The sequence below is a fragment of the Gasterosteus aculeatus genome, chromosome 9 (genome assembly GCF_964276395.1).
Source record: "Gasterosteus aculeatus chromosome 9, fGasAcu3.hap1.1, whole genome shotgun sequence".
NCBI classification, from domain to species: domain Eukaryota; kingdom Metazoa; phylum Chordata; class Actinopteri; order Perciformes; family Gasterosteidae; genus Gasterosteus; species Gasterosteus aculeatus.
In genome coordinates, this window is record NC_135696.1 from 1,472,605 (window position 1) to 1,489,115 (window position 16,511).

Here is a 16,511-nt window from a genome sequence, read left to right on the forward strand (position 1 = left end):
ACAGTAAAGATAGACACACAGGCACAAAAAGACATATTTCATTTATCAGATTATTTTATTAATACACATTCTTTTCATTCACCTCATTTGAGTTATGTTTTTTATATTGTTAGATTTGTCTTTTTTTTAAAGTATGATAGATACACACGCTAGTAGCATTGAATAATGGCAACATGCTGCTGTGCTGCTGAACATGAATCGCCTCGCTGGTGGCCTGTGGCGGCGGTTATGATGCGATAAACTAGAGCTCGCCATTGGAGCTCTAAGCCCTGGCAACACGTGGCCGGACACTGTGGAAAACAACTATGTCTGCATTCAACAACAATGGTGAACGGTGAAAAAGCAACATATAGACACCGGCCCACCGGCTGTAACGTAAATGTCTGTGAACCGTGATGAAAAGTGAGGAGAGAGAGTGGAACATACATTTTAACAACTGTCTTCTGCTCTTGGGGACTTAAAGGAACAGTTCATCCCCTCTTACTTCTAGTGCTATTCATCCAAATTATAATTTTAATTTTGGAGGTATCGTCTGCAGAGATTTCTGTATCAATGTAACCGGCTATTTGGAATTCGAGTTTCATAAAACTTATTTTTAGAAATCACGAGCGAGTTACTAAAAATAATATACAGATCTGGTTGTGACCAGTTTTATCCAGGAACTATTTCTTTTTTTGGCCATAGTTAATCTACAATAAAATGATTTCCAGAAAGAGAAAACGCTGTGTACTTATTTTGGGTCACCTCGTGCCATGTGGTCACATTCAAATGGAGAGAAGATTTTAATGTTTTCGAGTGCTTTGACTACTTTGGGGGATATCTTTTGCAGTGATCTACAAAGATGTCCCCAAAACTAAATAAAACAGCCATTTCTTTTAGGGGGGGCTGATCTGTCCCTTCTAAGGTTTACTCAGTGAAACTGATGTCGATCCACCCGACGGTCTCCGTCACTCCACTTCCTCCAGTTTCACATCCAAAACACGATTCTCCCATTGGGGCCAAGGCCACTTGAAAACAAAGCACTTCACTGTAAACAATCAAATCTCGACCAAGTCACAGAATTCAGCCCAACACAAACATTAACCTTACTGCTGCTGTACATGTGGCACAGTGAGGTATGAAGTGTAATTACATTACAACCTGTGATATGATAAACTCACTATTTGTTTGAGTGATAAAAACATGTCAGCAATGTACATGATGAGCTTTTGCACCGATGATAACCTCTGACCTTCAAATACACCCGACACAAACTCACTCATCGACTCTCTCCATCGGCTGGATTAGGGGCCTCGTTTCTGTACTTGGCATCTCTTGGTTGTGACGTATTTCTTTAACATGTGCTCATGCATTGCAGGATGAACACTGCTGCTTTACAGAAATCAGACATTTCTCTGTATTTGACTTGATCACCAATCAGCCGCAATTTAAACGTATGAGAGACCTTAACACACTGTCCCTCTTATTTTCAATGATTTACCCCATAAGTACAGTACGTGGAGTTCAGACCAGGATATTACTTATATATATCAACAGAGTTTGTACGAAACTCCCCCCTCCCTCACCACAGCTGGCAATAACTATCCCAGTTTGTTACGATCGATTCTTCAGGTGAAATATAACGCCATCTTTCTGATATGCACTGCACCCCTCTCACAACCCTTCAGCTCTCTGGAACCAAAATTGGTTTCTGCCTTTCAAAATAAAAACTTTAAAAGAGAAAATACAGAATATTTACAGCAAATAGTAAAAAGAGTGTCTACCTGTAGAAGAAGAGTGTGTGTTTTAAAGCAAGAATACTGCTCCACCATGTTTTCATTGGTGCTATTATGGCAAAGTAAATAGGGCAGAGATTACGGGGCAATTAAAGAAGAAATCTCCAGGAGCACTGCTCTGTGGGAGAGTTCAACCACTAGTGAAAAAAAAGACTTCTTAGATTTAGATGCACCATCTGGCGTCCGAGTCTTTGGGACCTTTCAGGCTTTGTCCTTTGCTACCAAACACCTATCTTTCATTTTTATGCCAAAAAGGTACCAGTGAGGAGTGCAACATGTGCGAGTCATTGCCACAGGAGAGGTGTCCCCGCACCTCTTCTACGGTGGATCACGTCATCTTCAAAAGGCGGGACCGAAGAGCGCACCCTGGTGGGAGCAGGAGGCATCGGTTCGTCTCAGTGTCGAGCAAAGCAAACGATTACACATCCTCCGTGGGGGTTTCAATATATTAACAGCCATTTTTATCTTTGATCCAATCTTTTATCGGCGCAGACGGATGTCGGTATGTTGGGCCTCGACTAAATCTTCTCACGGCGACGCCGAGATATAAACTTGTGCCGCTCCTCCTTTCTTTGTCACTGTAACTGTGTTTCCGGGTTGATGCGATCCTGGAAGATGTACAGGTTGTTGGTGGCCGCTATGGCAATGATGTTCTCAGACGGGTGCCAGGCCATGTGAAGGATCTTTTTGGTGAAGTCAAGGCTGTCGACGCCCACGTCCCCTCGGCGCCGCTTACCGCCGTTGTACACGCGCCGGGTCCGCAGCACCGCCCGGGGCTTGCTGCTCTCCCGCCAAGCCTCCAGGGTCACGCCTCGGCCCGTCTCCCTGTCGAACATCCGGAAGAAGCTGTTGTAAGCCCCCGTCATGATCACGCTGAGGAGAGAGAGAGAGACGGGGTGAGGGGAAAGAGAAGAAAACGCTCGGCTTGCAGAGAGGCGAGGAGGGGGGGGCGGGAAGACGACACAAACTGGAGGCGAAGCGATTGATTAGACGACGGCAAACGCTCGTCTGGGATTGATTTAGATGTCGGATGATGGCCGATTTGACTTTCAAATAAAGTCCAAATCCACTGTGCTCCGTCTGTCCCTGTTGCCTTACCTGTCCGAGCTGTTCCAAACACACTCAAACTTGTCAAAGATGCAGTCGTTTTCATAGAGGGAACACAGCTTACTCCTCAGGTATTCATGGACCTGGGGATCAAGCACACGGTCAAGCTTAGCACGGCGGGTACATCAGAGCCTTTGGATACACAGGTGGACGTAGAAACTGTGATTTCACTCGGTGGGTTTGACGCTTTGAAGGCTGGACTGTGGCATCTTGGCGGGTGCCATGTCGCCCGCGGCCTTCTTGTATTGTTTGCAACCAGAGGTAAATGGTGAATAGCATGCAGACTTGTGCTTGTGCGGCGCTTTTACCAGTCTCTTGACCACTCAAAGTACTCTCACGCCAAAAGTAACACGAGGCAATAGCTCAGTAGAACCAGAAGCCGTGTAATAGTCATTTTTAGGTGACGAAAAGGCTACGATTTACTTTCATATAGTGAAATGTGCATCAGGAAGAATGCACGCCTAAGGGAGGGTGGACTGAGAAGCATGGCTGTCCAATGGAGCCACCAGTCCCAAAGAAAAGCATATGCAAGAATATGCATGCTTTCAAAATCTGTCTGGATGTCCTAATTCTCAAAACAACACAACAACAAAGACTACGAGGGCCACATTAGCTTAGCTTTAATGAGCACAGTGCCGCCTTACCTGGTACGTCTCCACTGGACCCTTGTCCATGTTCAGGTCCCACACCTTGGCGGTGAGGTAGTCTCTGGTCAGCAGGTATCGCCCACTGTGGCTGAACTTGACATCGGACACCGAGGAAATGATCTCCGAGAAGAAGGACCGGCTCCCTGGATCCTCGGGTTCCTCAAACACTGGACAGCGACAGAGGGATCGATTAGTAACGTTAGGGTGTTCGACTCTAGGTTGCAAAACCGAGTTAACGCCGACGCGCTCTTTAACGTCGCTGCTCACGTTTGGCGTGCCGGTCACAGAGTGCAGAGGCTCTCATGTCGCACAGGCGCAGGGTGCCCTTGCTGCTGCTGTACACAAACAGGTGGCAGTGGTGAGGGTGGAACTCCGCCGCCGTTATCACCTCCGTCAGATCCTCCATGTTGGCTGGTTTGATGTCCACAATGTCTGAGAAAAAGGTCTGTTAGGGATTCAACCCCCCCTGTGGGCGGCGTGCACAAACCACGCTGTCTGCACGGAAAGGGAGACAGAACGGACTTTATGTCTTTGCAGGGGAGGAGGAAACAGAGTGAGGCAAACCAACGCATCCACCCAACATCCTCATCCGTTGCTTTGCCGGTGTTAGACGAGACGTTTCATTTTTCATCACCTCAGTACATAATCAGCAGCAAAACAACGCTATCCCAACCAACCCCCAACGTGCACGCTCACTCCGTGCTATTTGTGGAGGTCCTGTGTGGCTCGGAAGAAAGTGAATTATTTAAACTCTTCCTCCATAGATGCCTCTGTGATTTTCTAGGTCAGCTTCTATTTCAATCATCCGACACGCTAGAGCCTGAGCTGAATACACAAGGCTTTAGTGAGAAACAAATCCAAACGTAAAGCACTGTTTCCATGGAATATTGATCAAGCGTGGATTCAAACAAGAATGCGAACAGTAGTTATACGTCAGTAAGCTTTGTGGTGCTTGTTCGGCTTCTAATTATCAAAACGCTAACGTACATTTAGCAATCGGAGAACTCACTTTGCTCTTGTTCAGAATACTTTTAAGTCAAACATGTTCAGCATTCATTTCAGGTTTGAAAAACAAAATAATTGTCAAATACGGACTTTTTATCATCCGTACGAAAGGGCTCCATCTGTTCCACTTTGTTACTGATTATATAAAGGGTTTAACTATAAAAACGTTCTGATAAAATGTCACATTTCTGCTGCATCATTGATAGTGATCACGCACACTAACGATTTATATTCCACGAAGCACCTTTTCCATTAAAACATTCCGTTACAACTTATTTATTTTTGAATCTGCCCCATAGCGCGCTTCAGGGATGATTGTCTACGAGCGAGCTGGAATGAAAATAAAAAGAATAAGTGCGCATGCCGTGAAGCAAAGGATACTGAAGCTGCGGTCGGTGATGCCCAGGTGCCACATGTTGATGCGGAGATCGTCAGCAGACAGGTAGGTCTCCCCGTCGCTGTTGACTGAGATGGAGTTGACGTGGTAGGTGTGCCCGTTGGAGAACACTCGCCTGGGACGAACCTCTACCATCAAATCTGTGGGTTTCAGCACCGGGACCTTTGATACAGAGACAGAGAGGCGATCAGGCCCAGAATCAGAGGTTAAGAGAGTCGGGGGGCATATGAGGGCATACGGACATCAGGCCAGCCTGAAGCTGAGCATAGGAAGGCTTGCATGTGTGTGTGTGTGTGTGTGCCCACCTGCAGGGAGGTGATGGTGGAGTTGTCCTTGAGCCGCCCCCCCTCATCTTTCAGGTTGTATCCCTCCGGTCTCTTGTCTCTCTCACTCACCTTCCACAATTTAATGGTCTTATCTGTCAGGGGCAGCGAGATTCGGACGTCACAGAGAGAAAGTTGAACGTAAACGCCTCAGTCAGCGAGGAGAAGAGGCCTGATAATGATTTATTCTTCACGTGGACAGTTTTTCAAGAGATCCAGATTAGAAATGCACCGGTACAAATGTTGGATTTGCGACCCAGTACTGGTTCAAACAGATGCATCATGGGCCGATCTGCTTTAGAATTAAATGTATTTATCATTTTTTGACAAAGTTACACATGACAAAATGATCTCAGTCTCTTCCAATTAGTGACATGGACAGCTAATAAATGGAAAATCAGTATTAGATTGGTACTTGGCATTGGCTGAAAGTCATCGGCATTAAGAATGAAGAGGTCCGATTGCTGTATCCCTAATCCAGATGAGCATTTCAACACTCAAAAAAGGTTTACTAGACACAGATTATGATTATGCCAGTTGTTTTTAACAATAGGCAGGTTGGTGCAACCAATGTCCCCACAAGTGTGGCTCCAAATTCCAATTCCAAAGTTATACATTCCCACTTTTGGTGGATTTGAAGAGAAAGTCAGTCACGCCGATGCTGATATCAATACCAGGTCCTGCATAATCAAGGTTGATGTCTCACAGAACCAACTGCACACAGGTCTACTACCGTCGTCCTTAGTAGAGAGGGTGTCACTGGTTTCTCACCATTGGTGGAGAGGAGGAAATGTGCCGCGTTCTGCTGTGGCAGCCATCTGATCTTGTTGATCTTCTCTTCAATCTCCAGACTCTTCAGGTAGTCAAAGTCCGGCTCGTGGCTCTGGAATGTGCTGTAGACATTGTACTCCCCAGAGTCCCCCGTCTCCCCCACCTCCTCCAATTCCCCTTTGGACTGACAGGGTCAAAACAAGGAGAAAACCACAGCTTTGAATGAACATCCATGTAGAAAAGATACAGGCGGGGAAAAACATTGCAGAAAGTAAAGGTAGTAACTATTCATTCATGCTTGTTCGTGGATATCCTGCCAATAAATATCGAGTTTTACATGTTAAACCAACCTCAGTCTCTCTCTGGAAGATGACCACTCGGCCACCTTTATCCCCCGTGGCCAGCAGGTCCCCTGTGTGGTTGAACTCCACCGTAGAGATGACATCAGCTGGGGGATGGAGGGGGAAACGGTGGCGTGATTAAGCAGGACAATGGTTGCAGGAAGTAAGGGTGAGGCGACGGGTCAATAAAAAGTATCCTAACAAATAGCTGAATACGAATATGCTATCTGACACCACCGACACGCCGCCTGCCCTACCTTCAGTGACGTAGTCTCGCAGGAAGGTGTGGTTGATTTTGGGGCTCTCAGTGTCCTCGCCCATCTGAAGCCGAGGGAGGGTGACCCGCCGGCACGCCCGTCCTGAGGGGAAGGGTCCGATCCGTGCTCTCTCTCCCCGCCCAGGCTGCGCCCATGCTGCTAGGGCCTAGCGGAGAGGCCTGGAGCGAGCCATCCGGAGAACGAAACAACCAGCCGGTCGGGAGGAGAGGAGGCGTGGAGATGGAGAAGGCTACGGTGAGGCGTAAGTAGGAGGAAAAGGGGGTGAGGGAGGAGCGGGGGGGGGGGGGGGGGGAGGGGGGTGCGGGCAGAGGACAGAGAGGAGGAGAGCGGTGGAGGTGGACGATGGGAAGGGCTGATGAGGATGTTGGAAAGAAAAGGAGGGCCGCGGTTAGGGCGGCTGCTGACAGGACGCGGCACGTCAAACCGCGTGACCTTTGTCGGGACGTCCAACGCGCTCGTTGGCAAAGACACACGTGTGCAGACGTGCCAAATCCCACCGCTGTGGAGTAGAGGAAAGACCACAGCCTCAACAGAGAGAGTATAAACCCTTCTGAAAGGACCACATAGAGAGGATCATACTATCTACAGTCACCCAGTGGAGCTCCGGCACTGGTAGTAAATGCTCCCTGGGTGTGGTGATCCTGCCTATTTTCCAGATGCCTGCTCTCACACACACACACACACACACACACACCTCTCAGAGATAGTCCTTGAAGGAGATCAGAGGAGAACACAATGTCTTCCCTGTGCTGCAGGAGGCCTCAGCACACCTACCAGTCCGCCGGATGCCGCTATTCCTCCCCCCCCCTCCGCTGTCGAGTGTGCGTCCTCTGCTGCAGACGGCGCTCGCAGGCCCTCGCCACGGCTCCGTGTTGCGGTCCAGGGAAGAGGAGATGGGAGAGGAGAAGGGAGAGAGCAACGGTGGCGAGAGAGAGAGAGAGAGAGAGAGAGAGAGAGAGAAGGAGGATGGAGGTCTGGCCGCCTGCTTGATGCTGTGGAACTGATTCCGCGCAGCATCCACCGTGTCATGGCAGCCTCCTCCTGAAGCGGCCAATCACGACGCGGCTGTCGCCCGCCCGGGATCCGCCCACTGCAGATGACGAAGGAGGGAGCGGCCAGCAGGGGGCGCCCGTCGACACTGAGGGGTATTTATGACTGGTAATATTCACCATGAAATATTCCCAGCAATGCTTCCTCTCCAAAAGAGTGCAACACACACCGTTCCTCTACCGGGTAGTGCTTTCTGTCCCACTGGGTTGTTTTTGGGGTGTTAGAAGCCGGGGTTTAGATTTTCGGGGGACCTGTTATTTAAAAAAAAAAACCTTTTAAAATGCACTGATACAATTTGTGTCGAGAGTTGTTTGGCGGATTACCACCCACATTTGACAGCACTGTGCAAAAGTTTAATAACGGCAAAACTATTCATGTATAACTCTACCTAACAAGTTCATACTACACGTTGTATTTTAAGACACACAGTATAGTGTTGAAGTAAACCATGTCATTTAAGAAGAAGCACAGCGAGAACAAGTGAGTTTAAATGAATGATGGAGAAAAGCTGGTTCGGCCATGAATTATGCAAAGGAGTTTAAATCAGTTCCCTTTAATGAACCAACGTGTGACGTCAGGCGTTAAGGTCAGGTATAAAAAGTCAGAGGGATTACGTTGACGCAACGGTTCCCTCAGTCGCCCCCCGTCGCTCTCCTCCTCACGTCGCCTCGCCGACCTCCACGTGGCAGGTGTGTTTTCTCACAGGTAATCCGCGGGACAGGTAAACTGAGTCTAAGCGACCTTTTTTCGCTCTACTTGAGCGAGGGGATGCCCTGCCTCGACTCCGACGGAGCGACGCCCGGGGCGGCCTCCGCGAGGTCCTTCCGCGGGGAAACGGTGAGCGAGCCGCCGGCGGTCCGCGGGACGGGCTGGTTCTTCTCCCCGCAGTGGAGCCCCCGCTCGAAGACGCGCGAGGGGAGGTTCGGAGACGGCCTGAGGCGCGACCAGGTGGAGGCGTGGCTGGACGACCACTCCGACTTCACCAGGGACTACTTTTTACGCAGGACCTCCGCGTAAGATATTTCACCTGTCTCCGACTGACCGGGATAAAAACAGTGGACTGAACTTTTTGTTGATGTAAATAGAGAAGAAAAAATACTTTAGAAACATTTTATTACATAATATATTTTATGTAAGATATAGCATTACATCATCAGAATCAGAATAAGAAAACTGGCTGCATTGCCAACGCGGGATTTGGTGATGGGTCCATAACCAAGTGCAATAGTAAAATGTATAATTTAAAAATGGAAAACGTGCTCTAAAATATGAAACAACAACCAAGCAAACATTCTAAGTAGCTCAGTGTCATGAGTCAATGCTAATCTGCCCTGTGTGTGTCTGTAGGGTCAGTGGGGCCCAGTCTCCGCTGCCCAGGATTCCCAGGAGAAGCTCGGACCACGCCGACAAGCTCAGGCCGGCTCCTCGACGCAGATCTTCCTCTCCCCCGGCCGACCCGCACTTGAACATTTCCTCCCTGATGGACAGGCTCAAGCCCCTCGCCTCCAACCCCGAGTGGGAGGATCCCTTCAGCCCGGACGTACCGGGCCATCACTCCCCACTCTCTCCCCTCTCTTACCGTTCGTCCCGCTTCTCCTTTTCCCCCTGCCGTCCTCTCTCTCCCATTTGCTCCCCCGACTTGCCCCACTCTCCTCCCCCAGCTGAACGCGACGCGGCATGTGGCCGTGGGGAGTGTTGCCCATGGGCCACGGAGCTCCTGAGAGGGGGTCTTGGTCGGATGGGCTCTGTGGCGGAGCTCTGCCGGGGGGCTGCCCTGCACGCTGGGGAGCTGCTGGCGGCCGAGTGCTGCTGCCTCTCTCTGGTGAAGAAAGACTGCGACGGGAAGAACACCTTAGAGGAGGTGGTCGCCCTCTGCAGCCGCGAGCACCCGGGTCTGGTGAAGGGTGTCATGGGACGCGTGCTGGCCGCGGGGTCACCCGTCAACTTGAGGGGCGCGTCAGAGGTAAGCCTTGGGGCTCACAGCTTGGTGGTCGTGGCCCTGCCGTTTGGAGTGTCCAATAAAATCACACAAATGGATAATTAAAGCATGCAGATGATTTAGATTACTGATTGAAGCAGTTACAAATATCCCAAACGTCTGTTACGTTTCTACACGTGGACAAATTGGCTCAAGGGCCCGGGTCATAATCCCATCATGAGGACGTACGCCGCATGAGTCGCCCATTTCCTGATAGCTAGTTTCAGACCAATGACGTGTTTGTCTGCTGGCTTGTGGAGGTCCGTGTGAGGGAATCCCAGATGACGCATCTGCTCCTAATCCTTTTAGAAGCTTCTCTCACCGATTAACCTCTGACTGAACAGCGAGCGCTTGTTCCCTAAACTATACAGTCGCCAGCGGACACCCGCACGTACGCACACCAGCACTAAGACGGCACCGCTCACTTAAGGACTCACAGAAAGGTGCCCACACCGTCACACCTTGTCCTCTGCACCAAATGGGATTAGCGGCTGGAGCCGACTCCTGGCAGTGTGGTGTGGTTAGTTGCTCACGGTTGGTGGGAAACCCAATCACGAGTGTTCCTGGCTTGATTTTTTTTCTTCTACCAATTGTGTGTAAGTGTAAGGGCGCCGGGGTACGAACAGAGCATGTTTCCCACAAACAAACGCGTTGCAGTATAAGTGGGCGATGTGATGGTCTGCAGTGTTGTCCATTGTTTCATGTCCTCAGGACCCCGGGTTTCACTTTGATGAGGTCGAATCGTCACAGATCAGGAATGTTTTGAGTGTTCCGATCAAGAACCACACCAGAGAGGTAACATTTAAAAGAATTAAAAGATTCATGAAATGTGTCTTTCTTTTAGGGCGAAGCATGTGGAACCTTTAGTGAAGCGATTATAACACAGATTGTGTCACATAAAACGCGTCTTCCTCTTCTGGACAGGTGGTAGGTGTGGTGCTAATGATTAACAAGAGGAACGGCTGCGATGGATCTGCTCCCGGTTTCACCCACGTGGATGAAAAGGTGTGCGACGGGACGCTTGGGCCCGTTACTGCAGAGCAGCAAATGTTTAGAACAGCACATGTAGCGTATGCATGTCTCTCCATTTCAACTCTTAACATATGAAAACACGTATGCAAAAAGCAATTCATATATGTCTGCCAGCAATACAGTCAAGTTAAGTTGAACGTGATGCATCAGGTGCTGTTGAATCACATGGATGTGTTGGGGATGGTCCTGGATAACGTGCAGCTGTATGAAAGCTCCAGACAGGAGGCCAAACGCAGTCAGGTAACTAGGGAACAATGTGAGATCTCTATGTCGCTATTGTAGCGTTTACTCTTATGTGTTCTGTTTGTGTGTCGAGGCGAGTCTAAGTATGGATGTCTCTGTCAGGCCTTGGTGGAGATGGCACAGGTGTTGTCGAAGGAGCACCTTTCCTTTGAGGTTCTGCTCAGTAAGATGGCCGCCACCATCATGCCCTTCACACATGCTCAGTACTGCACTATCTTCATCCCCAGCGAGCAAACCTCAGCTGTGGAAGACCAGGTGCATTATCCTTTTTTTTTATTTTTTATATATCCCTGCTCTTTTGTTTCTGTAGATGAACAGTATTTGCTCCTCCTCTGGTGGCTTTCTTTTCAGGCGGAGTTCTCCAGAGTGATCCACCTGGAGTGCGAGGAGCTCGGATCAACCTGCCAGATCTACAGAAGGTGCGGCCTGTTGCGTGAGTCCTTAGGACGGAGAATGCATTGCCCCGCTTTTCGTCGTCAAACGCGGCAGAACTTGTTCCATGTCACCTTCCAGGGAGCGGGACTTTGGAGATTTAGACCCGTCCAATGCTTTAAAAACTCTGGCGTGCAAAAAAACGCTCAACATGTCGGACGTTTCCGAGGCGTCGATGAACAGCGCCATCTGCTGCCCCGTCAGGAACGAGATGTCAGAAAATGTCATCGGTGAGTCTCTTGCAAAAGGCCGGGATACACACAGAGTAATTCATAGCGAGGTAATTCACGCACCGCTGTCTTTTCCTGGTCGTCTCGCAGCGGTGTGCCAGCTCACTAACAAGAGGAGCAGGGACTCCGATGAGGCGGAAGCCTTTAACAGGTACGACCAGCGCCTGCTGGAGGACCTGGCGGTGTACTGCGGCCTGGCGCTGCAGTACGCGCAGGCCGTGCAGATCACCGAGGAGCGGAGGGCCAGTATAGAAGTCACGCAGGAGGTGGGCGTGACCGACTTCCCTTCCATCTATGGGCCTGCAGCCAGGTTCACCCGTCGCTCCTCCACATGAGATGAGACGCTCTCTGTTGTGTCCCACAGGTTCTGGCCTACCACATTACCGCGGCGGAGCAGGAAATCCAGGCCCTGCAGGTGACTGTTAGCTTTCCACTCACTCATTCCCTTATGCTCCATCTGATCTCCTCTTTCACCACTTGCCCTTCGTTAACCTGGAATTAAAATGCCACTGGCATTTTACCCAGATTTTGCTGTGTGTGTTTTACGCCTTCAGGAAGCTGCGATTCCTACTGTGGAATCCCTGCGACTCCTAGACTTCCACTTCTCTGATTTCGGTCTGCCAGAGGAGACGACCTCCCAGGCCACCGTTCGCATGTTCCTGGACCTCAAGTTGGTGCAGGATTTCAACATCGATTACAAGGTGACTGACCTGCTGATAATTCTGCTTTGTGCAGCTTCTCTTTTGAAAAAAAACCCAACCCAAAACGCACATTCCAGTGGCAACTGACCCGTCCGCGTTCCTGTCCTCTCGTACACGTCCCCGTCCTCCCAGAGTCTCTGCCAGTGGGTCCTGACTGTGAGACGCGGCTACAGGAACAACGTGCCTTATCACAACTGGAACCACGCACTGAGCACCGCCCAGAGCATGTTCGCCATGCTCATGGCCACAGACCGCCTCCAGGTCAGCGCGCCGCCGTCCAACGTGTCGGTCGAAGGGGAAACGTCCGTACAATCCAAAGTGGCAGCACGTGTGTCATGTTTGTTTTTCATAAGAAAGTAAAGGTTTCTTTCTCTCTTTTGAAAGTAGTTCATCTAATACATATTCAATCTTTTTTTTTTTAAATAAAAAATGCATTGACATATTTCACTGGGTGTACATCCCTGACGAAGGCTGGGTTAAGGAATTTGAATGATAAATAAATAATTATAACTGTAGTGTTTGGTTGACAGGCATTCATGCACATTTGCGAGGGTTTTCTGAGGTTAATCAGTCAACGTGTCGTGGCCTGGTGTCTTCAGGATGTATATTTAGTCCCACCTACAGATCCCCTGTTTTTAAGTTTGGGTTTGAGTGCTTTATGATCTTTGTTGTAAATCTTGCAATTATTTCTTGTCCAATCTTCATGTTCCGTGTTGTGCCTCTCGATTCTTTTTCCGTATTTCACCCGTTGTGATGTGCATTCTGTAAATATGCTTTCATGCAGATCAGCGTGGTCATAATGGTCCTACTCTCTGGATCTCTTCTTCTCTTTCTTCATTTCAGACCATCTTTTCCCGCCTGGAGATCCTGGCGCTGATGATAGCCACCCTGAGTCACGACCTCGACCACAGAGGATACAGTAACTCGTACATAGAAAGGTGAGCACTTTACACCCCCTCCCCTTCCTTGTTGGTTCTGTTTTACTTTACAGGTTTATGTGTATATTTCTATTTGATTAATATTCTCCTGCTCGCTCTATAGTGGTGCCCGAGTTTGGACATAACGGAGTTGAATTTGAAGGCAAAGATGAACTTCTGTGTCCACAATGAGTACAAATCTCCTTTGTAGTCATTATTTGTTTCCATGGCAAATTGATGCTCACTAAGTCTGAATATAGTGGGGAATTATTCATAGGAGGATTTCTTTGGGTTGAGTATCGAGCGAATCTAAACTCTTTGCGGTTCTTCTGGGTTCCAGTAGCTTCCCTGCTTTCATTATTCTCCGCGTTGGAGGGAATCTGAGTCGGACATTTCATTGTTCTTGTCCTAATTTGACTTGCGATTGGTTATTGGTTCTGCTGGGCACCCTTGATGATGAACGCACAATGTGCTTTCACCCCCAATGTTCTTGAGAGCAGCCCGTCTCCCTCTGCCTCCCCCTCAGGAGCCAACAGCCTTTAGCTCAGCTGTACGGACACTCGTCTCTGGAAAGGCACCACTACAACCTGTGCCTCTTCATCCTGAACAACACAGTAAGACCTCCTCATTTCTTCTGCTAGACCTACGAGTCCGTTATGCATCAAACCCAGTAGGTCCGACTACTAGTAAACCACAGTACTATTTACAGCGCTAAATATTCGCCCCCTTTCTGGTATCTATTAGACAAAGATAACTGATAAGTGTATACAAAGTTATTTCTGATGATTTTATTTATTTAGATGGAAAGAATCCATCCCGACCCGTGTGGCCCCATGTGAACCCTTAACCCTAATAACCGGTTGTGCCCCCCTTGGGAGGGCAAGGGGAGGACTTTTTGCCCACTCTTCTCTGCACTTCACTGTACAATTTTGTTATTTCAGCCACATTGGAGGGTTTTTGAGCATAAGCGGCTTGTTTAAGGTCCCGTCACAGCATCTTAATCACATTTGAATCGGTACTTTGACTTGGCCGCTCAGCTTCTTCTGAGCCTGAGTTGGACCTGCTGGGGGGGTTAGGGTCATTGTCTTAAACCTTTATCCTCATGTAGTTCCACTGCACCCCGCCCAGTTTGGGAACCACTGCTGTTAGTGGCGTTTATTCAAAGTGCCTTGCTTCTCCTGCTGGTGCCTGAATTCCAGTCTGCACTCACTTCTCTCTCTTTGCCGCTGTCTTTCTCGTCCGCCCCCCCCAGGGGAGTCAGATTCTCAGCAGTCTCTCTGCTGAGGACCACAGAGCTGTCCTACACATGATCAAAAGGGCAATCCTCGCCACCGACCTGGCCGTCTACATGGAGTAGGCCCAAACACAGTAGTTGTAGTCCAAGCATTGTGTAAAAACTCCTTTTTAACACCCGATCAACCCTTCTTTGTTGGTTTTTGTTTTTTAGGAGAAGGAAGGAGTTCTTTTCTCTCACCAAGAAAAGTAGAGTGAGCTGGAAGAGTGAGAAAAAACGAGATTTACTCAGGTGGGAATCGCATGAATGCCAACGTTGATATCGGTGGTGGAGTGGAGCTGTTAAGTGCAGATATTCAATTCGCCCCACAGGTCGATGTTGATGACAGCCAGCGACCTCTCTGCCATCACGAAGCCTTGGCCCGAACAAAAAAGGGTTGCTGTTCATCTGAATACGTTCTTATTTTATCTCCGTGTCATTTTGAACTCCTCACAAGCCTTCACCTCACTCTTCTTCCTGAAACAGATCGCCAACCTGGTTACCATGGAGTTCTTTGCACAAGGGGACAAAGAAAAAAAGGAGTTCAAAATCAAACCCATTGTAGGTCATTTGTTTCTTATTACATTTAAATATTGAACCAAGGTTTGAAAAGTGGTTTGATAGAAGGCCCAACAATAAAATAGCAAATACACTCAAAATCCATGCATTGATTAAGCTTTGGGATTTGACAACTATTACATATGTTTTCATACTTTGTATACTTCTGTATGGTAAAAAAAAAAGAATCACTTTCATCACAAAGTGGTTGTTTTACCTCCCGGATGCTGACTTTTTTCAGTTGAAAAGCACTTCAGGCCGGTTTTAGTCTCAGCTAAAAGAACATAACTTGAGGTTGATTAAAAAGAATATCGCACGTCCTCGGCGGGTGTCCCAGTGACAGTAAGACAGCCCTGCTCTCTTCTCCACAGGACATAATGAACAGGGAGAAAAGCACTCGACTGCCATACATGCAGGTGGAATACATCAACGACATCTGCTATCCACTCTACAAGGTGTGTGTGTGTGTGTGCGTGTTAGTAAGGAAACTCTCCTCCACTGTTACACTCCATCACTGTCTCCGTCCCCCTCAGGCGGTATCGAGGCTGTTTGACTCCTGCTCCCCACTGCTGAGAGGCTGTAGGAAGAACCGGGAAAACTGGATCCACTTTGCTGAGACTGCAACGGGAAAGGAGTGTAATAATAGTTGTTGTGTAACCGTGGGAACGCATCTAAACGCAGAGGAGGAGACGCAGGCGGAGGAATAGGGGACGATGCACAGGATGAAGACACAAAAGGAACTTTGCCCAGCTGTTTGTTACTCCATCCTCTCTTGGACACATGTGGACTAAATGCCTGCATATGGACTGACATCAGTACTCTGCTTAAGTGTACAATGCTGCCAAAGTGGCCGAAAGCTGATATCCAATATCAGACCTGTCAGTAGTCCCACTCCTCACATAAGTAACACTGATTCAATAAGTTCTTTGGGATGAAGGATGAGAGAGAAAAAAAGGGTTTTCATATAATTACAGTATCCACCGTCTTTCTGTGGAGTCTTTTGGCTGAGTAGGCATTAAAACACTGTGGGTGCGGTGATCTCACAATGACTACAGCGTGGAACGCAATCTTACCCTGAAGGCAAAGCAATTACAATGATAATATTAACTTATAAAATAAAAATGGGAGGGGGGCTGTCCATTGGGATCCACAATAGTCTTTCTCGAGAGGTTCTTGTAAGGGGTAATAGTAGTCTAGAAAACGTCTCCATACGTCTCCATACTTCACTAAAGGTTTGGGACTCAAGTGTCAAGAAATACAGGACATCTTTGACCCAGTGGGAGAACGATGGCGTGACCCGTCGCTTCCGTCTCAAAAAGCCACGATAATTCCTCTGGTATTAATTCAAAGAGTTAAAAAATTGGGTCTAGGTCAAATTAAGCTACAAATATGTCGCTATAAGCTTTAAAAATCCAAAAGGCGGAGAGTTTTGGCAGAGCCAGAACATGTAAAA

The 16,511-nt window shown here is 48.5% G+C and overlaps 2 protein-coding genes across 7 annotated transcripts; one reads left to right on the forward strand and one right to left on the reverse strand.

Annotated features, from left to right (window-relative positions):
• Nucleotides 1-36: 36 nt before the first annotated feature.
• On the reverse strand, nucleotides 37-7,687 carry ppp2r2ca (protein phosphatase 2, regulatory subunit B, gamma a). 3 transcript variants are annotated; one of them, XM_078080016.1, is made up of 10 exons: nucleotides 7,419-7,687; nucleotides 6,624-7,143; nucleotides 6,376-6,473; nucleotides 6,026-6,209; nucleotides 5,237-5,349; nucleotides 4,916-5,093; nucleotides 3,797-3,961; nucleotides 3,527-3,696; nucleotides 2,874-2,965; nucleotides 37-2,648 (listed from the first exon to the last, which is right to left on the reverse strand). In XM_078080016.1, exons 2-10 carry the CDS (start codon nucleotides 6,685-6,687, stop codon nucleotides 2,351-2,353), a joined length of 1,362 nt encoding a protein of 453 aa, XP_077936142.1. In that variant the 5' UTR covers nucleotides 6,688-7,143; nucleotides 7,419-7,687; the 3' UTR covers nucleotides 37-2,350. The 3 variants fall into 3 exon arrangements, with proteins under 3 accessions (XP_077936142.1, XP_040043253.1, XP_040043252.1); XM_040187319.2 differs by having other exon boundaries at nucleotides 6,624-6,873; nucleotides 7,419-7,673; XM_040187318.2 differs by having other exon boundaries at nucleotides 6,624-6,996; nucleotides 7,419-7,646.
• Nucleotides 7,688-8,307: 620 nt separating this feature from the next.
• LOC120825596 (cGMP-specific 3',5'-cyclic phosphodiesterase) lies at nucleotides 8,308-16,198 on the forward strand. Of its 4 annotated transcripts, XM_040187284.2 has the most exons (20): nucleotides 8,308-8,707; nucleotides 9,042-9,657; nucleotides 10,384-10,467; nucleotides 10,597-10,677; nucleotides 10,855-10,944; nucleotides 11,050-11,202; nucleotides 11,299-11,366; nucleotides 11,461-11,609; nucleotides 11,700-11,875; nucleotides 11,974-12,024; nucleotides 12,164-12,310; nucleotides 12,443-12,571; nucleotides 13,154-13,248; nucleotides 13,754-13,841; nucleotides 14,480-14,580; nucleotides 14,675-14,752; nucleotides 14,833-14,896; nucleotides 14,987-15,061; nucleotides 15,430-15,513; nucleotides 15,592-16,198. In XM_040187284.2, the coding sequence occupies exons 1-20, from the start codon at nucleotides 8,463-8,465 to the stop codon at nucleotides 15,763-15,765; spliced, it is 2,748 nt and encodes a 915-aa protein (XP_040043218.2). In that variant the 5' UTR covers nucleotides 8,308-8,462; the 3' UTR covers nucleotides 15,766-16,198. The 4 variants fall into 4 exon arrangements, with proteins under 4 accessions (XP_040043218.2, XP_077936141.1, XP_040043217.2 ...); XM_040187283.2 differs by having other exon boundaries at nucleotides 8,318-8,707; nucleotides 14,833-15,061; XM_078080014.1 differs by having other exon boundaries at nucleotides 8,331-8,707; nucleotides 11,050-11,366.
• The last annotated feature ends 313 nt before the right edge of the window (nucleotides 16,199-16,511 follow it).

Excerpts from the sequence above, each read along its gene's own strand:
- ppp2r2ca (XM_078080016.1), bottom strand. The coding sequence starts at position 6,687 with ATGGGCGAGGACACTGAGAGCCCCAAAATCAACCACACCTTCCTGCGA. Across the intron at positions 2,966-3,526 it reads GTCCAGTGGAGACGTACCAG|GTCCATGAATACCTGAGGAG; the intron begins GTAAGGCGGCAC and ends CTTGATCCCCAG. Across the intron at positions 2,649-2,873 it reads GTTTGGAACAGCTCGGACAG|CGTGATCATGACGGGGGCTT; the intron begins GTAAGGCAACAG and ends CTCTCTCCTCAG.
- LOC120825596 (XM_078080015.1), top strand. The coding sequence starts at position 8,463 with ATGCCCTGCCTCGACTCCGACGGAGCGACGCCCGGGGCGGCCTCCGCG. Across the intron at positions 11,367-11,460 it reads ACCTGCCAGATCTACAGAAG|GGAGCGGGACTTTGGAGATT; the intron begins GTGCGGCCTGTT and ends GTCACCTTCCAG. Across the intron at positions 12,311-12,442 it reads ATTTCAACATCGATTACAAG|AGTCTCTGCCAGTGGGTCCT; the intron begins GTGACTGACCTG and ends CCGTCCTCCCAG.